The sequence below is a fragment of the Drosophila elegans genome, unplaced genomic scaffold (assembly GCF_018152505.1).
Source record: "Drosophila elegans isolate 14027-0461.03 unplaced genomic scaffold, ASM1815250v1 contig_149, whole genome shotgun sequence".
Classification (NCBI taxonomy): Eukaryota; Metazoa; Arthropoda; class Insecta; order Diptera; family Drosophilidae; genus Drosophila; species Drosophila elegans.
The window spans coordinates 12,762,194-12,783,267 of record NW_024545513.1 but is presented as its reverse complement, the minus strand read 5'-3'; the positions used below and the strand labels follow the sequence as shown (position 1 = coordinate 12,783,267).

The following is a 21,074-nucleotide window of genomic DNA, read 5'->3' as shown; positions in this document are numbered from 1 at the left end:
AGTTAAATAATTTAAATAAATTATATTTTACACTTAAATTCAAACATACATTTAACGAGACCTATTCACATCAGCTCTATTTTCATTCCCTGTCCTGTCAACATTTTTGAAATATCTTTGGCCAACAATCGCATACTTGGAAAACAAAAAAAAAGGAAATAAATGAAGCCGAAAATGTGGCAAAAATGTTAATGGACATGCCGAAAAGGCCAAAACGAGGCAAAAAGCAAATAACTCAAAAAACGAAACCAAACATACATATATATACACAATGATCAGTGTTCAAATGTAAATGTCTGATGCACATATGCAGCTGGTCACACTTTTTCGTATACCCTTACAGTCGATAAATATAGAGTTGAGGGTAAAAAAGAGATTAACTAAGAATATCAGACAGGAATATACATTGTAATAGCTATCTTACAATTGAACTTCAATAAAGTCTACAAAGTTATAACATTAATGTGCCATTAAAAAATTAATTCATTAATTACCAGTGTATTACGAGTTCGATTTCGTTCGATTTTTTCTTTTTTGGTTGGCATCGCAGCTTGTATTTACCCATGTCCGTATGTGAGTTGTAAATTAACAATTATTGGTTATTAACATGACAATTTTATACGATTTTAATGCATGCCTCGGCGGCAGCAACAGCAACAGCAACAACAAAAACAGCAGGAACGCGAACAACATAAAGAAATGTCGGCAAGTCACATTTGAATGCATTTAATTGAATGCGTGAATTGCTTTTGTTGATTGCACTGACGTTGACTGTGGCAGCGACAGCGGCACCAGCAGCAGCAACTGCAACAGCAATAGCAGCAGCAGCAGCAGCAACAACAACAATAACAGCAGCAACATTAGCAGCTGCCTGTGAGCAACTTGTTGATGTTGCTGCCGTGTTTGTTGCATAGTTTGGCCGCGTGAAAACGTGACGTTTGAGAGCGGTTCAGATTAACAGGCAGCAGCAGCAGATTCGAATGTAAAATCTCGCCGCTGCAACAACAAGCGTTTTGAATATTTTTGTATAATTTTCCAATTTAAATTAACAGTTTCGCTGTTGCTGGATTTTTCCCAGGCCAAAAACAAAAAAAAACGAGAGGGAGAAATAATAAATATTGCCGTTGGCAGCGCTGAAAAATACAAGTTATGGTTGCTGCAGCTTCTATGCTATTTTGTTTTTTGCTGCTGGCCATTGTCTTAGTATCGTCGTTTTCCTACCCGCTTTTTGTGTGTGTGATTGTAATATAATCAATTGATTGCTAATTGATAATTGTGGCATACGTAATGCGAATCGTGTTCTAAGGCAATTGCTTCCACAGCCGGAATGAGGCTGGTGATCCAATGGTTTTCTTTGGATTTTTGGGGTTGGGTCTTAAGAATTTCTTACGATTTTCAAATAGTATGCTACCTCTATTTTATTTGCATAGATATATGGCCCCTATAGTTAATGTTAAAAAGTATGCTTAAACATTAAAATACAAAATATTTTGGTTTCTTATTTAGTTAACTTCATTGATTTTTTGTTATTTTCCATCGTTTCCATCCATCATTTTTATTGAAATGTCCAACCAGTTTTGGACCTAAGAAGAACTATTGCCTAACCTATTATCTGAGCTTTAACTGACATTTTAACTTCCCAATCAAAGAACCCCAATTGTAGCATTAACCATTATATCTGACATTTTGGCATTCGTCTGTTTTTTTTTTTTTGTTTTTTGCCCATTCACCACCTGATCCGTTGTCCGCATTCACATTCGCAGTTATTACACATTTTATGTGGTTAATTATCAAATTATATTGTAGTTTGGCCTGTCTCAATGGATTAGCGCATTTGAGTCGTGTACGTGACCACGCGGCGTATGCGCAATGACCAGGCGGTACTCGACACGTTACGCATACGCGGCGTTGGCCAAGAGAAAACCGCAAGACAATTTGCAGTTGGCAACGAGGGGAGTGGAAAAAAAATTGAAATGATAATTGCACTTGCCCCACCCACCCAAAAAAAAAAAAAAAACAGCCCACGCCTTGCTGCTCCACATTATGAGCGATGAAAGATAAATGTTGGCTCAGCTTTTTCGGCTTTCGGTTTTCCGCGATTTGTTCGATTCGGGTTGTTAACATAAAATCGCAATTAGTTGGCATTTTGTGTGTGGGGCAACGGCAGCTGCTTTATATGTACGTTGTTCTGTTTTATTAATAATCTCTTGTTACAAAATTATGCAAAACAATTTATCACAAATTTGTTTCTGGGGGGCTGTTTTTCCATTGTGTTTTTTTTGTTTAGCGGCCCAAGCTCAAGGAGTGGCTGGGTAAAACAAATTAGCATTTTACATTCTTTGGGCATTTTCTTAAGCGTATCCAAGTCGAAAGAATTTAAGATATTTTACGCCATTTGAGTGGCTTAAATATCGAATTCAAGCTTAACATTAGCCTATTTTTTAACAAACAAAATTAATCTTACTAACGTGCATATTTTTATTTTCATTGAATCGATTACCGTAATATTTAAATACAAAAGTGGAATAAATTAATTGTTTTAAAATGCAATTTGAATAAAACTCGCATAAAGATTTGTCATTAAGAGTATCAATTGTGTTCAATCGATTTGCGAATCCCACATAAATTAGGCACACTTTTTATGGTTACTTAAATGGATTTTTAAACGAAATTTAAATGCATTTGCTCCGATTAAAAAAAAAATTCCCAAAAAAAAAACAACAATAAATAATGGTATTCCAGAATTATTGAAAATGAGTAAGTGTCAAATTTATTGACATTTGATTTGAATGTTTGTGGCGAGGCCAACAAATTGGCGCTGCAAATGTTGTTGTTGCCGGCCTGCAACATATGTTGCAAGTTGTTGCAGCTGTCAATAGAGGCGGTCACGTCATGTTGCCGTTGTTACCATTGCAGTTGCTGCATTGCTGCGGCAATTGTTGCTGTGCCTGTTGCAGTTGCCGCTGCCGTTGTCTTGTCAAAAATGTGTTGTTGCCGAAGCTGTTGCTGTTGTTAAGTGTTTTGCCTTTGCATATTTCTGGCATGTCTGGCATGTTGTTTAACACCCTGTTATACCCAATCGAAGCCATGTCCATGCAAATTGGCAGAGGGATGGCGGATGGGGGAGTGGTCAACTCAATCAGACTCTTAGCTGACCAACAAATCAGCTTAAGACAACACACACACCCGACCCGAGTTCGAAAGTCCACTTGGAAAAAGTCTCCCCCTGAAAGAACCAAAAATGAAACAAAAATATTGCATTTTTTTCGGGTGCTGCAAATATTTGAGCAGAAATTTGCCTGCTAGGGAAAAGTCATTGAAAGTCATTTGCCAACGTTCGGTGATGACGGACTATCCCCCAACGCCTCCCACGCCTCTTTTGACCTGTCCGCAACGACATTTGTAACACTTTGTTTGCCTTTCGGCTGCTTCTCGATGTCGGCTAACAAAAAGGAAAGAGAAAAAACAAAAATCTCACTAAACGGGCTAAAGCAAAGCAAAAAATCTAGCGGGAATGTGAGGCAGCTGCGAACGATTCTCAAATCGCATCAAATATCAACCGAGCATACGTTAAATGCCTCAAATTGAGTTAAAGTGCCGACGACCGTCCGTCTCTTTTCCGCCCGTTTCCTTTCCCGCTGCCACGCCCACGCCCACTATCCCTAAATCTACTCCTCCCACTCGCACTCGCAGTCGACAGGACAAAAGCCAGTGGCAAAAACACAGGAGCCGAGGAAAAAGGCAAACTATAACAGCAAATGGTGGGTAAAAAAATTACTTCCGCACGATGTCCAGGCATCGACTGAAATAGAGGGGAGAACGAGGAGTTTTCGGTCAAGAACTATAAAAATGTAATAATTTGAGAGAATATGTAAAGATTTTTTATATTATAAATTTAATTTTGGTCTGGTTTTAAAAAATTTGTGTCTCCACAAATTCACATATTCTTCTTTGCCCGAAAATAGAAGGCCCTCAAAATCAAATACATAATTTAAAATGTATATTAATTTTTTTAATCTTTAATTAATCAAAAATTAGTATTATATATTACAATTTATTTTTTAAAGTAAACACTATTAAAACTCTAAACTCCATTAAGAGAACAATAAACTTTTCTAAACTTTATGTCCTGCCCTCGTCACACTGCACTCCACCACGCACATGCGGGCATATTTGGCTTGGCTCCATTTCAGGACGCAAGGCCAGTATGCAGGACCATCACTTGGTTGTCGCCGTACCCCCAACCCCCAACCCCCCACCTTCCTTCCTTCCGACGCCTCTGGTTTATATTTTTTGTTGTTGTGTTTTTGTGTTTTTTTGCCCCTGCCGGCTTCTTTTTCATTGAATTGACTTTGGCCTGGTTGCTGGCTGAATGTCCTGGCCACTGATCCTGACTCCTCGCTGGCTGAGTGGCTGAGTGCCTGCTGTCATCATTGCCTCGTTCATCGACACTTTGCTTTTTAATCAATTTAACAATTTTTTGTTCGTTCTTGTTTCGGGGCGGACGATTTCCAAGGCGCCTGTGGATTCGTACGATATGCGATATACAGCATATGTATGTGTATATGCAAAAGTAATTGGTAGTCCTTTGGATCCTTTAAAGTCTCCTTGCTCGAGATATGCCTGCCCGTCGTCCATCGTCCGTCGCCCTTCTAAACTGTCTCTCTTTTTCTTCGGTCTATGTGCATTTGCTAATTAGTTTGCCCAGGCATCAGGACATGTGTCCTGTGTGTGCAGTGTCCTTTCCTCCTCCGCCGCCTACTTGAAATGAAATTCTTTCTGTTTTTCCAGCCCGTTTTTCCTCATTCTCAACCTTTTTTTTGTTTTTTTTTTTGAATGTGTCTAAAAAGGAAATGAACTCATCAGTTTGTTTGTTTGTTTGTCTTTTCTTCATTCTTCTGCCATCCATGCCTAATGAAGTTGATTTGCCAGTAAACAGAGCAAGGACTTGTCCGAATGTCCTTTGCACTGAACTGGAAACGAGTTAATCGAGTAGTTTTCCCAATCCATTTTCGACTTTTTGGGATTTTAGTCATTTGAATGGCACTGCCCAGATAATGGACTTCGAATTTGCTCTTGCCTTGAGAATCAAAAAATAGAACTAATTAAGATGGATGGAGCTTTGGTATGCATTTGGTTGATGAGCCATTTTGATAAAATGGATAAGAAGTTTGCTTCTAATAACTATATATATTTTGTTAATTGTATTATTATAAATAACAAACATTTTGGTGTATGCTTTAATCTGGAAATTGTGTCCTTAAGTCTTCGTGCTTTACTATACATAATAAAATCCAATGAGCGGCAAGCAATTTTCGAACAATTTCTAAATTGAACATTATTATTAGCTGAAGTGACAATTACTATTTTTCTGATATATTTTTCCCTTGGCATTTCTGGTTACCCTCGGATAATTTTCATTCCCATTTTCATTCTGAGCATCGCTTCCCATTCTTCGGCTAATGAAATTGTTTGCCGAGTGTCCGAGATGCACTTTCATAATTGAACAATTTACCAGTTTTCCTGGCCAGATTCAAAAATAACTTTATCAGGCATGGCATGGCAAGCAACCACTTCTTCTTTGGCCGCAAGTCTCGTTTTTGTGGCAAAACGCCAGCAACAACAACACTTGCAACATTGGCCACAGTTAACGCAGTTAAATATTTTCCGCTTAATTTAACAGGAATTTCAATTGACAGACGTGAGCACAAAGTTGTTGCCGCAGTGGTTGTTGCTATTGCTGCTGTTGCTGGTGTTGCTGATATTGCTGGTATTGCTGGTGTTGCTGTTGCTGCTGATGTGGTTGTTGTCGTCTGGGCAACGCATGATTTATGCACTCACACTTGGCGAGAGGAGGAAGAGATAGATGGCTGCGGTTGCACTGCCGTCAATTTCCATTAGACGCTGACCTTGTCAACATGTTGCCAGCCAGCAGCAATTGCAATTGCTGTTACTGTTCCAGTAGCAACATTCGCTGCTGGCGTCGCTGCTTTGGCTCGCGTTAAGTTGACAATTTACTGACAAATGTGTAAATTGCATTTGATCTTGTTGCTGTTGTTGCTGTTGTCGCTGCGTTAATTTATGCGCCTGGCATTTCAAGGAAAAAAAAAAAGAAAAGAAAAGTGGGGCGGAGGCGCAACAATAACCAAAGGGGGAGGGGCGACAGGGGGCTGCAAACACAAACACAAATACGCGGCGACTGCAGCGTCGACCTTGATCGCCGACTTCCGCATTTTACAGTTACGGTTTGCCCGTTCTCGATTTTCCCAGGCGGCTATGGAATTTTCTTTGAGTGAGCGGCGGAAAACGTTGCAATAAAAAACACCATAGTTAACTGAAAGTCAACTATTCGGTGCATTGTCATAATAAACTTTACCAGTAATTTTGAAATGTAATATTATCAAAATTATTGAGTTAAGAAAACATTAATTAAATGCATACATAAATTCTATAGGTAAATAGATTAATAGTAGTATATTTCATTATTAAAAATTGTTTGACAAAGAAACAGAAATAAACAGAGGTACTAATAGTTTGTAATCAGTTTTGAGTTGGTTTTGGCTTAACTAAGGTTCAAATATGTTAGGTAAAAATTATTTTCATTTAAAATATCTAAACATTTTACTCACCTTATGGGCTCTGATGGATGTGCCCTCTGAACAAACTAGTGTGACGTCCACCAGGCTCCCGTCTTGTAGTAATTGACTAAACACCCCTAACAGGTTGGATTGGTAATTGTTCCACCTCAAGCAGTAGTGCTCACTGCCCATGTCGGTGACAGCTTACGCTGCTGCAAGAATAAAGTGTGCAACATATATATATAAATAAATAAATAAATAATCAGTGGACGGGCAAGAGGCAGTTTACAAGTGAGAATGACTCGACACGACCTGCGAGAATAATAATTTCTTAATTTGGTGTTCTGAGGCTGCTGCTGCTGATGCTGCTGCTGCTGCTGCTAATTGAAATTGCGTAATCAATCGCACATACTGCAGATACATGCATTCAGATAGGTGTATCGCTGTATCGGTATCTTTAGATGCAATTAATGCCAAAGCGCTAGCACAAATGCCAAGCAAATTGCGAAATCTTTTGCCCAGGGTTCACAAATGTCACTGCCACCCAACAAAAAGAAAAAAATTTATATATTCATGGGGTTATCTGCGGGGGTACGAGGCAATTGAGGGCGTGACTGGGCGTGTCATTGCGTTATTTCCATAACAAAACGCTGACTTTGCAGTTTCATCCAAGTATTTTTTTTTGTTATTGCATGCACAGTTTGCAGGCAACGAACATTTCGGACTAACAATCAATAATTGTTTGTCGACGTTTTACTACAACAAATATTTCGTTACATAAAAAAAAACAAAGTTATTTTAAATCCCTACAGAATAGTAAAGGCAAAATTCAAGCACTATTTGTTACTGTTCGAGGTTAATATATTTCTTTAGATATAATATAAAACCAGTTGATTTATTGTTTAATTAAGGTAATCTAAATGTCAATTAATAACTAATGGTTAAAATTGCCTAAAAACGCACGTTTAACTACATTAGATAATAAATTTATTATTATATGCTTCCCAAAGTTGAGATCATATTTATAAACATACATAATATTGAACTATTTTTAAAATATTTTTTTTTTAAATAAATGCCTTAAGTTTATACTAAAGTAAGAAAAATTTTGAAACTCCACTCAAGATTCTCCGACACTTTCAGCCTTTTACTTTAATTGTCAGTTAATTTTGAGCCGGCTTTAACTGTCTTTCTCCCAGATCGCGCCATCAGTTTGCATTAATTTGATGGCTAAATAATTAATCGACCAGCCGGCATTCGGGCAATCAACGAAACGATCTGAAATTAGGCAAGCCCCCACCTCGAAAAGAAATTGCAAACGAACACCGAACACCGAACACCAAACACTAAGGCCCAATAGTAAGAGCAAACATTTCCGGCCAAACAACGCTGTTTTGATGGCTAACTGTCGCTGCTGTTGTTGTTTTTTTTTTCCCCCCCCATTGAATGGTGTTGGAAATCTCAGTCGCAAAAAAAAAAATAAAAATAAAAAAGAAGGAAAAAAACGAAATAATAACGAAGCAATAAACTCTGAATTTATTTCAACAAATAAAACTTTGATTTATTGCACTACGCACCGGGCACACAGCATGCAACGGATCTCGGGTCCCAGCGCCCCTGGATCCCCTCCCTCCCCCCCATTCCTTATTTTTCACCCCTCTCCCCCGGTGCGCCCCTGAAAACTGGAGCCCCTCGAAGCGATTTTGCAGCCCGATAACGATATTATAGAGGAGTTAGAATCTGTATCTCTAAGGCCATTGCGATCGTAAAGCGTAAATTACGCATGCATTTTGTTATTTCCCTATCTTGCTCTTTTTCTGATTTTCCTGCCGCTGGTGGAAAAGTCGTGCGAACTTTTGAGTGGGGCACACAAAAAAAAAGAGACATGGCACTGAAAAAAAGAACAGGAAAACATAAAATTCGACATTGAAATGGCTCTTTTGTTTGGAGAGATTACCTTTGAAACTCAGTCGTTTCGTCTGATTGAGATCAAAAATATGGCCAATAAAAAATTTTAAAAATAAATTAAGTTATTCGTTGATCAAATAGCTAAAGGCAACATTTTTAGATCAATGAATAAAAGGTTAAAAGCCAATTTCTGCATTTCTGCAATTGTAAACAACTTTTGGCTTAAAAAACTAGAGGAGTTTTATATATTTCTTCACTCCTTATTGTGAGTTTGGTTTGAAAATTGTTTAGCACTGTGTTTTCTTAACCTTTCCACAGCATTTCCCATTCAGTTAAAGATCGCATACACAGAAAAGAAAAGCCAAAATGTTGGCCTGGAAATTATGGCCCAAGTGGCAGGCAACACGCAATGGCTAAAGGTCGCCACATCGGCAGCAGCAATTGTAACTGCAGCAGCAACAGCAGCAGCAGCAGCATCAGCAAAGGGGAAAAACTTCTTGTTTTTTTCATTTGCATGCAACGGCAGGTCGACACTTAATTAAGAGAAGTTGCCAGTGGCCATGTTGCTGCTGTGCGGCAATGTTGCTGCTGGCGTGTTGCTGCTGCTGCTGCCCACGCATGATTTTTGAATTAGCACTGTGTGTAGTAACAACAACTAATATAATTGACAGTTGTTGCTGCTGCTGTGCTGTTGCTGCTGCTGTGCTGTTGCTGTTGCTGCTGTTGCTGTTGTCGCTGCTTTGCCTACGTGTTCTGTTGCAGACGTCAATGACTGCCTGCAATGCATGCTAAGTAGGAGAAATATAGACGAAAAAAGCCAAAGCCCAGAGAGAAAGCCGCTAAGAAATAGCAAAAGAATAAAGAAAAATCTGCTGTGTTCCATGCAATTTGGGTCTGTTAATTGTTGTTGCTTCTGCGATTTATGCCGCTTGCATGCTAATTATGAGAGGGGGGGCCAAAATAGGTGGGCAATAGTGGATGGGGGAGGGGGGTTCCCAACCATTACTGACAACTAAATCAGTCAAATGATGATGAGCCGCTCAGTGAGCTGCCGCTACCCATAGAGTTTTTAGCCAACTTAATGAGCAGCGTAAGACAGGCAGCCAGGCAACAAAGGGGTTTTAAGCCAACTGATCTCCCACAGTGCACAGTTCTGGTCAAGATGCTGTTGCTGCGGCTGCTTCTGTTTTTTGTTTTTTTTTCGGTTCTTAGTTGGTTCTTTTCAATTAAAGACCCCTGCCGTTGCTGGCTCCTTAGCTCAGTCAGCATATGTTGCTGCTGTGTCGGCTGATGTTGCTGTGCTGTTGCTGCTGTTGTTGCTGCTGCAGTGCCTGATGTTGCTGCCGTCGTTGGCCTAAAACTCATTAATATTGAAATTTGTTCGTGTGCATGAGTTATTAGCAATTTTCTAATTAAGGCTCCCTGACGAGCCGCCAACGATTCTTGGCCGTCACCTCCTCCCCCTCACCTCTTCTCCCACCGCCAACCACCTCATGCTTGGCCGCTCACCTGAGGCGCCTCCATCCCCCTCACAGCCACCCCTCAATGTCACACCCACAAGAAGACCGCCGCTTTGCCTTTCATGTTTTCTTCCTTTTTCCCGCTTGTGTTTTCATCTATGCGTTTTTTTTTTCTACTCCAACTACTGAAGAAATTTGCATTTGATTTATTTATTTATAAACTTAATTGCCGAGTTTTAAAAGTGGGCGTGGCTGGCTCGCTCGATAGGGTGTGGGCTGTGTGTTAATGTCGAGACGGTTTACAAAATCACCTAGATAAAAAAAGAAGAATTGATTGCGGGAGAAATGCCTTTCTACTTTAAATGTTTATTAAATAAATCTAGTTTTTCTTATTATTTTTTACCATAACAAAGGGAGGTTAAAAATTAAAAAAAAAAAGTCTTATTTATATTGCTTCCTTTCCTTCCTTTTTTCATTTTTTTTGTGATTTAAATTTATATTATATTTTAATTCCAATCATCTAGTTTCAAATGTTTCCTATTTTTGTTGCCGAGACTTGTAGCCCAATTTTAGATGGCAATCAAAGTCAAAGTCTGGTCACTGGTCACAAGATCAGACAATGATCAATGATGATCTCTCCGCTCCACCCGTTCCACTCAATCCACTCGATCCACCCAGGCAAAAGTCCAGGTTCAGAAGCCCACGCACACGCCACCAGCCCACAAATGCAGCATGTTGCAGTTACCGTTGAATGTTGCTAGTTGCTGGTTGTTGGTTGCCAGTTGTTGCTGTTGCTGTGGCTGTGGCATCCTTGGAGTGCTCTTTCAGTTCTGGCCCACTGGCTCACAGCTGCAACTGCAACTGGGAAAACCTTTTGTGGTCCAGGCCAACAGACAACACACTTGACTGATGAAGGCAGAGCAAAGTCGCCGGTCTGGCCACTTGTTTTCTCGGGATAGTATGGTATTGGTATAGGTATAGTATAGGATGGGATAGTGTAGTATAGTATAGTATAGTATAGTATAGTATATAGTATAGTAGAGGATAGGCAAGGATGGGATAGGATTGGTGAACTGCGTGTGAGTACGCCTACGTGCGATGGCGGCACATTTTAAATCAAAAAGAAGGGCGCACGATGCAGTTCAGTTGAGTTGCAGTTGAGTTTCAGTTATGCCGCGCCTCGTTTTTTCTCTCTGCTCGATTATTAATTGCGATAGGAGGGGGAGGCGAAGGGGAGCCAGGGGGTGACAGTCTCTGTGCACTGTGAAAAATAGTTTACTCTTTACAGAATAACTTATTTTATACTGCAAATTACGTTTAAAAATTCGCATTACAATTATAGTAATTATTGCAAGCCTTTTTTAAAAGCCTTTTTAAAAAAAAAAAAAAGACGAAATGAATACAACTTTTACATATTAAATGGAATTAACAATCTGTTTAAAAAATATTAGCAATTTTGCTAATAAGGATACATTTGATGAGATTCGAATTCCTATACATTTAAAGTTTACATATATCCTTTCTGATCCTTTCCTTTTTATTATAAAAAAAAAATCAAGTATAATACTTAACTTTGATTTACTTTAAGAAACTCAAATAATTAATCCTATAAAACTTAAAAGTTCTATTATACAAAAAACAAAAATTGAAATACTTGTATCAAGTAAAAAATCTATTTTCATATTATTAAGATAAAAATTGAGATTTCCATAAAAAAGATATGCCAAATTGAAAAGCCAGGACCAAAGTTGCTATAGTTTTTCTCAGTGCAGGGGTGTTTGAGCTGCAAAACAGTTGCAATTTTGCTGTTGTTCGCGTTGTTTGAACATTGCCGACACCGTTTGCGATTATCATAATGCTGCCTGCGCAGAGCTCATGTTGCTGTTGCTGTTGCTGTTGCTGTTGTCGATGTGAATGATGATTATTTTGATAAGTTGCGCAACATGTCGTTGTTGCTGCCGTGCTGCGATTTGTGCTGCCTTGGTTTCCTTTCGACTTCAGATGGGCATCTCTTCAATGGCATCTTAATTGTTCCGCTGGCCGTCCGGCAACATTGTTGCCAAGGTGTTGCCGGCTCAAATTGCCGCTTGTCACTGTGCGGAAGTTGCTGCAGCAGCAACAGCTATGATTATAAATGCTTTTTATTGATTTATTAATCGTTGTCTGCTCGCTGGTGAAAGGATTTCGCTCTGGGCCTTATCTCATAAATTTTCAAAGCGTTTAAAGCAGATCTCTTCTCTCTCTCTCTCTCGCTTTTCCCTCCTTTAATTTTGTTTGTTTTTTTTTTTTTTTTTTGCAGTTTCCTGCCAACAGCTTTCTATTGTTGCCTTGGCAAGTTCAAAGTGGCAAACGCTTTTGGCCAGCTGCTCTATGCAGCTCCCACTTTAAATGCTGACCCACGCCCACACACCCCCCAAAAACCCAAAAAAAATATATATAAAAATAAATAAAACACACACCCACACGACGGACAACAAAAAAGGGATTGCTGCCTCGTGTTGCGTAAAGAATAAAAACAACAAAAAGCAGCCGCGAAAAATTGAAAGAAATATATGCAAAATTATTACCGAAAAATGATTAGGCTTAAGGAGTGTGTTGCAGAGCGCTCAGTTTTTCCACAGTAACAAAAAATAAATCAAAGGGAATGCCTATTTGACTCTGGAATTTTTTTTTATTAAATATTATATTTAAAATATTGTTTTGTTCAAAAAACCTTAAGTAATTAGGAATTAATTGATTTAAAGTGATCTAGTTGTATGTTGTTGATATATTAAAAAAAAATATATATATATATATTCTCTTTTGACTTTAACTTAATGTTGCGTGTTGGATTTGCCATATTCGTTACCTGCGAAGGCTTGGAAATATCTTCAAGATGTATTTTTTTGAATTGGCCAAATATTGCGTGCTCTCTGGACCGCATTAGCATAATTTTCGCGTTAATTTTTGTGCAGTGTGACCACAGATTGCTTTGTGTTGCTGCTGCTGCTATGGCTATGCAGTTGCTGTTGCAGTTGCAGTATTGCTATTGCTGTTGCAGTTGCTGCCACCTACAATATGTATGGCTTAGGTGTCGCCTTTGTGGCACGAACATGACTTTTGGCGGCGCATGCGTGTTGCCTGGCAGTTTGTTGCCAGTTGCCGATGTTGTTGCATTTGCCATTGCTGTTGCTGTTGCTGTTGCTGTTGCTGTTCCACTGATTTACTGGACGTTGCCATTGCTGTTGTTGTTTCGTTTTTAGCCAGAGATAAGCGCGGACAAACAATACAGTTGCTGCTGCACAATTTGCAGTTATTTGTGGGACGATAAGCGGCAGCAACAAGTGCTGCTGCTGCTGCTGCAGTGACATATTGCTGCCAGGCGCAGGTCAGCGGCAATTGAAAGGCAATTAAATTAGATGCCCAGACACAAAACGAGATCAGCCGCAGAGTCAGAGTCAGAGTTGAGTTAAGTTGAGTTGAGTTGAGTTGAGTTGAGGCGAACAGCGAACAGCAAACAGCCTTGGAACAAGACGATTGCTGCTGCTGTCGTTACTTTGGCCACAAAATTTATATTATTAGCCAATTGTTGCTGCGGTGCAGGCCATGATGAAACGGCTCACAGTTGCTGGTGTTGCTAGTGTTGCTAGTGTTGCTGCTTTTTGCGTGTCGAATTTGACTATTTGTCGGGTTCTTTCTGCCGTTGTTGCTGTGGCTGTCATTGCGCAATAATCATTTTCAATTTTCATATAAACATTTTGTTTCTTTTTGCGGCTGTAGCTGTAGCTGCAGCACCGTTGTTGCCTTCACCTCGTTGCCGCAAATCGTTGCACGTTGCCATTGCAATTATTTGCCTGGCATTGCGACAGCAGCAACTGCAACAACGTGCCAAGACCACCCCAATAGTCATTAAAGTTTAATAAGCTAGGGCCCTGTATTGCTGCTGTTTCTGCTGCTGCTGTTGCTGCATTGGAATGTTGCTGCTGTCACAGAGACATTGATATTGCTGTTGCTGATGCTGATGCGTTTGGGTCACCTGCAGCGTGCCAGGCGGAAATGTTCTCAATTTCTCCATCTAAAACTAATCAACTTTTAGTCAAAAGTTGACGGCAGCAACACCTGGCCGAGATCTTTTGGCCAGGAAGTTGCAAATGTGGCTCAGAATGTGCGTAAAATGCAGCAGCAGCAGCAACAGCAACAGCAACAGCATCAGCACCACCATCAGCACCGGCTCGTGGCATAAACAATTTCCGGGGGGTTTTGAGCTCGAGTGAGTGACTAGCATTTAATCAAGAGCAATCAGCAGCAGCAGCAACAACACAGCAGCAACATCAGCCAGAGCGGCTATAATTGCTGTCATGTTGCACTGGCTCCACGTGCTCCATTTTATCAACATTTTCAGCCACGATGACAACAGCAACTTGCAACCAGCAACCAGCAACCTGCAACCTGCAGCAGCAGCAGCAACAACATTTTGATATGGCACACGCAATGCTCATTTGTCCGCCATCTGCCATATACACACATATATTTTTTGATAAATGCTTGCTGAGCCGCAAAAAAGATTTATGATTATTGCTTTGTAATTTGTGTTTAAAATATGTGCCGCCTTGTAGTTGCTGCTGTTGCCGCGGTGCCGGGTGCATAAAAATCAATTAGCAGCCCCGAAATCTAAGAAGCTTCGGCCACCAGCAACAACAGAAACAACAGCAACAACATTTGCCTTGAGCGCATAAACAATTAATGTTGCCCATTGGTCGTTGATGGCCTGCAGCAGCGCCACCTATCGCCAACCTTTAATTTGTTATAAACAAGCGGCAGGAACACTAACAAAGCGGTACAGTTTGCACATACTATGCAGGGATAATCCAAATATTGTAAAAAATTTTTTTTTAACAATATTAAAAAAATAATGTTCAAATACTCCCAGCCTAATCCGCAACTTTTAAATAATTTCGAGTTGAGTAAATGCCAGACCTAATCCCCGGTGTTTCTTGTCATTAGGCAGCTTTCACTGTACATGGGCCCGAGTTGGCTTGTCAGCTCTCTAAGCAGCCAATTAATGTTGCTGCCGTTGCAGCAACAACAGCAACATGTTGCATGCAGTGCAATTTATTAATGAGATTGCCCGGTTGATTACAAAAAGGCAAAAAGCGAGAGAGGCCCATGTTGTTGCTGTTACTCTTGCTGTTGCTGTTGTCGCACGCAGCAGCAGCAACAACAACATGTTGCTGTTGCCAGCGGGTGTTGCACATTTATTGAGCGCTTATTAGAGACTCCATCGTGCGTGTACCGCCCCGCAATCGTCCCACACCAAATTAGGTGTCAAATGACAATGGATGGGTGTGTGTGTGTGTGTGTTGCTGTTTGGGGGAAGGGGCATTGAGGGGGAGGGGGTTTTTTCATATTTTTTTCGGGGGGTGTTGACGCGCAGCTGGCGCGTATTAAGGTCAAAGAGCGATCGCAATCGCAATCGGATCGTGTCGCCCCAGCAGCTGTCAAACTCAATTCGCAATTCGACTTTGCCACATGCAAAGGTCACTCGCTGCAGCTGCCACAAGATTTTCGACATTAACTTGCCACACACACACACCCCCTACACCCCCTACTCCACTCCCCCCTCCTTATGCTTTTTTTTGGCCGCTTAGCATCATAAAAATGTCAAAGCTTTATTTGCCCGCTTCTTTTTGTTGGTACTGCTGTTGTTGCTGTTGCTGTTGCTGCTGCTGTTGCAGTTGTCGCCTCTGTTGTTGCTGCTGCCATTGTTGTTGGTACGGTGGCGGCTAATTGGCGTGTCATTGGCTGGAACGCAGGCATAAATCTGTTATTTTACACTCGCCTTGTATGTGCAACACACGGCGTATGAGTAATGTGAACAAAACAAAAAAACAGAACACAATGAATCGATGGCGAGCGGGGAAAGGAATGGGATGGGTGAAAGGTTCAGAACAAAGGGATACACAATATGTTTTATTGTTTTCTAAAAAACAGAAAAAACCCTTGACATTTTCTCATTATTCTTCACTTTTTAAATTTCGTTTATTTTAAGCTCTTAAGCTTTTTGCTCATTTTAAATTCGGTGTTTTATGGCTTATTACTTTATTTAGTTTTGGTGTTTGTTTTGACACAAAAACAGAATTTAGAAAAACGTTTTCTGATAAATTTATTTTTGTCCAAATTTCTGACTTTTTTGTAAGGGGGTACATCATCAATTTTTGCAAAAAATTGAAAATCTGAAAAAATTTGAACTGTGAATGCCATTCGATTGGAAATTTTATTACGAATTCAACGGTGTATGACATTCCACATTTTGACCATTATTTCCCAGGGTTTTGACACAAAAACCAAGTTTTTAATGTGTTTTTTGTGATTTTTGGCGATTTTTCAAACAAAATTATTTCTGAAGAGTCTTTTTGTTGTAACTTTGCCAAAATAAGACCCAAAGTCAAAAGAGTTGCTATTTTGAAGAGCTAGCAACCTATACCATCCGTCCCCGATCGATCTAAAACAATAAATTTTGTTTTGACACAAAAACAGAATTTAGAAAGACGTTTTTTAAAAAAATTATTTTTGTCCAAGTTTCTGGATTTTTTGTAAGGGGGTACATCATCATTTTTTGCAGAAATTTGAAAATCTGAAAAAATTTTAACTGTGAATGCCATTCGATTGGAAATTTTATTACGAATTCAACGGTGTATGACATTCCACATTTTGACCATTATTTCCCAGGGTTTTGACACAAAAACCAAGTTTTTAATATGTTTTTTGGGATTTTTGGCGATTTTTCAAATAAAATTATTTCTGAAGAGTCTTTTTGTTGTAACTTTGAAATTTAATTAGAAAAATTTCTCCCATCTCTTTTGTTCTTTAACATTTTAAATTTATTTAGTAGTCTTATTGAAAGGATATTAAAAAATTTGTTGCTATTCTTTTAATTTTCACTCCGTTTCACCATTCACTTTTATCTCTCCATCATCCAGCAATTTTTCATATACCACTTTTCATCGCCCGCCTTGTCCGCCAATTACAGTTGCCCCTCCCCCAAATCACCAATCCCCCAAAAAGCCATCCCTCCTCCCACCCACTGACATTCCCGCTGAGCGACCAAATTAACCTACATCAATCACAATGCTAAAAATTTCCATTTTAATTTGAACGAAACTTTAAGGAGTTGTGTCAGTTTTATTTTTAAGCCAATTTTCATAGTTATATATAAGAAAAGTTGTTCGAAAAACGACTCTAAAAATAACCCAAAAAGGGGAAGGCGAACGGAAAATCTCTGCCAAAATGCCTTTGCTCATGTTTGGGGTATATCAATCCGATGCGCCGTCTCTCTCTAGAAAAGGATAGAGGCAGGCTCACTGTTGTTAATACAATAATGGAACGCGGTCTGTTATAATATTTACAGCTTTGAATTAACTAACGAGCTCAAAACGAACCGGTTGCAGCAGCAGCAGCAGCAACAATAGCAACAGCAGCAACAACTGCAACAGCGACCGCAAATCACAGCAACAACAGCAACAGGTGTTCAGCAAACGCGACGTGGAACGCTTGGAACCATCCGGAACAGGTTGGAACGTTTTGGAATCTGTTGCACTCAAAAAAAATATTTTCGAATGCTTTTTGGGCACTAAAAAGGATGTTAAGCCATACATAAAAAATAATAAAAACAAAAGCAATTCAAATGATCAATAGATAAATCGATTAAAAAAATTTTAAAGCAAAAGCTTACTCAAATTAAATTGTTTTAAATTTTGAATTAAAATTTCTGGACTTAAAACCAATTGCTTGCAATTTTTAATATATTTTTTCTTGGCGTACAGTATGCTCAAATCTGCTTTCTACTTTGAATTTACCATTAGAAAAAGAAAACTGTTCTTCAGTTCATGGGATTTGATTCAGTTCAGGACAACAAAAAATATTGTATTACAAAAATATTATTTACAAACATTTTTTATTTAGTATTGATTTTACTAAGCCCAACAGTTTAAGTTTGTCCCTTGTTGTGGCAGTGCACCGGACAGAGCCACGTAGCCTCGTGCCGACTTTCACTCATCCGACTGCCACACCCCCGTACACTAAATCCATCCTGCCCCATGCCCCATACCCCATACCCCCCGCCCCTGCTCCTAGCAAATCCGGGGCCAACTGCCCACACGCTAATTGCGGCAAACAAAAACGCACGAACGGAACGCAATCGGGGAGGTACCAACGCCAGATCGGACCACCAATGCTGCAGTTGCAGCAGCAACATCAACAGTTGCAAGTTGCTGCTGCAACTGCGGCAAACTGCCACATGCAACATGCCACTCATCCAGACAGAGACTCATGCTCCGCTTCTTTGGTACCGCAAAAAATGAAAAGAAATAAAACAAAAAACACAGCACAAATAAAAGGAGGAGAAAAATTCCCATAAACAAATAAACACTTGATTTGATTGTGGACGCGACTTGGTTCAGAGACCAAAACTACGGCTTAGGCCAAAGTCAGGGCTATCAAATCGGGGGCACATTACTATGGATGAGGCGTCCCCCAACCGAAACTGCAAATGCATCGCTAAGTCAAATTATTTTTAATTTATGCCCAGCCCAAGAGTCCAAGGGGATCAGGAGTTTTGGTCAGGGTAGATATAATTTCTATTTCTGGATGGAAAACTGTTGCCCTTGTCATTCTAAAAATAGATAAAAAAAAAATATTCTATTTATTTTATCGGAAAGATCCCTTAAATAATCTTTTTAACCATTCTCAATAAAAATATCCGCAAAAAAGGGCGCAGTGGTTTTTACAGCTCAAACGTTTTTACTTATGCCAACATTATTTTGATTAAATTAGAAGAATAATTTTTAAAACTAGTATAAAGGTTTAATTTAATAAAAATAATATTTTGCATAAAATCATGGACTTATATACATGATACATGATAGGCATACAACATATTCATACTTATTTAACAGTAAATTATACCCAGAGAAACCTTGAAACTGGCTGAAGTAACACCAGTAGTAAAAACAGAATAGTAACTAATTGAAGATTTTTCTGCTAGAAGTCGTTCGTTTCGAAAACATGGCCATTTTTCGACCGTCGGAGAATTTTTTTTTTTTTTTTTTTTGCAGTAGCCAAGGAAAAACCGCCCAGTAGCCGAAGAAGGCTGAGAAGGAAGCCCACGCCACATCATTCATGCCAAAACGTCACCAGTAACTTAAACTGCAGCACCAGTTGGACTGGACCACCACATAGCAATTATATATATATGTATATCTATGGCTGGATGTGGCTCCAACTCGACTCCTCGTGCCCCATTCTTTGTGGCAAGTGATTCCATTCTGTGCCATTCCCCATCCCCCATCCCCCCGTGGATGCCATAATTTCCATCGCCGGCCGTCGCCACAAATCTGCCAACATAATTTTGTTATTTCACTGCCACTTTGTTTGACGTGCAAATGTTTGGCTTGGTCTAGGCCCAGCGCATCCTGTTTTTGGATGATTTTTCAATTTGTGTACCCCGCGCCTAGGCCTAAGTGTGCCTAAGACAATCGGGTTGCAGGAAAAAAAAAAACAAAAAAAAAAAAAAAAAACGAAGCTGCGGTTGCAACTCGTTCCGCTGTGGTCATAAGTAACTTTAAATTATGATGAAAGTAATTTTCTGCTTCAGTGGCGAACGCCGCTACAACTTTTGGTCAGCGTCAGGGCCGCAACTTGATTTACACCCCAGGTTAAGGCGGTAGGACACACAATCGGGCGACAGAAACTGGCAACAATGGTCAAACGTAAATTAAGTAATTGCCGGTAGGAGCAGAATCCAGCAACCAACAACCAACAACCAGTAGCTGCTACCGTTGTCATTAGTGACAGGCAAACATGCGAAAAACAACTGAGGAGGAGGGAAACTCAGAAGGTCCAGGCTAAGGCATTCGGTTCATAAATCTTGTCGCAATACAGCAAAAGAACAAGGGGCATCAAGTACAAAGTACCACCCGGGTAGATGGGGTCATTATTATTTATGATCTATTCCAAATTTAAGAATAAATATTATAATTGCTAAATCAAGAGCTGCCTGAGAGGCAATAAGTCAAAAAGTTATATGTTTGCACTTCGTTTATGTCGGCAACACAAGACAGCTCGGTGCTGACCACTAAAAAGAAGCTACTTGGTAGATAGGGACATTAATATTTCACCACTAAGCTATAAAAGGAAAACTCATAATAGAAAGTATAAAATGATATTGCAAGAGAAATAAAAATTAAAAAATCCCATTACAGCTCATAAATTAAAATTTTGTAATAATTAATTAATACTTTTTCTAGCCTTTATATGCTGTAAATATTTTTTAACGTCAAATTTTTGCAGCCCACATCGATATAAGCTTATTTAAATCTATATAAACCACAAAATCGCCCAAATTACAAAGTTGTTAGCCATTTGCGGCAATTCTCCAAGTATTTGTACAAATTTGCATAACAATAATAGTAAAAAACCCCGAAACTAACCAATATCTGGACCCAATAATCAATCGCCAGGCCGAACCAAATCCAAAACGGAAACACAAAACTATAGACAAATTATCCAATCCCGCCCCCGCAGGGCAATTAAGCGGAGGAAAAAAAGTAAAGGAAATCTCAAATCTTTGTAATGGACCGCAGCATATTTGTACAATTAACAGTTATTCATATTTTTTTTTTTGGCCTCGTTGGAAGCTGCCGTACTTCTATGGAAATTAAGATCAGACCATATATACCTGGCCGAAAACGAAACATTTTCCACTGGACACCGGGACATTTCAATTGCCGGCGAAAAAACCCAGAAAACTGGGCACAGAAAAAAAATAAAAAGATTGAAAAAGAGAAATATTTGGACCAGCAGCTGCTGGCAGGGATAAAATAATAAAAAAAAAAAAAAACTGAACTCTCGCTGCCGGTTGGTTCGTTTATTGCTTGCTAAAACAATTTAAAAGCAATTTGAGTCACGTTGGGGAATCGAGGGAAAGGGGATACTGAATGGGCATTCATTGAATTTGCATTTTTGTTGGTCGAACCAAGTCTGGAAGTCACCCGAAAAGCCGTTGCAATTGTTAGCCAAAGTTACTTGTGCACTTGGAAAAAAACAAAAACAAAAACAAACTAAATTAATTAACGGCAGCCAAGTATTTAAT

The 21,074-nt window shown here is 39.4% G+C and overlaps 1 protein-coding gene across 2 annotated transcripts in view; it reads right to left on the bottom strand.

Annotated features, from left to right (window-relative positions):
- The window catches only part of LOC108137189 (zinc finger protein 316), a 124,915-nt gene that overhangs the window by 45,694 nt on the left and 58,147 nt on the right, over positions 1–21,074 (bottom strand). For both annotated transcript variants that reach the window (XM_041708330.1, XM_017258772.2), the window contains exon 2: positions 6,630–6,790. In XM_041708330.1, coding sequence (XP_041564264.1) covers positions 6,630–6,770 — 141 coding nt within the window. In that variant the 5' untranslated portion in view covers positions 6,771–6,790. The remainder of the gene's footprint in view (positions 1–6,629; positions 6,791–21,074) is intronic.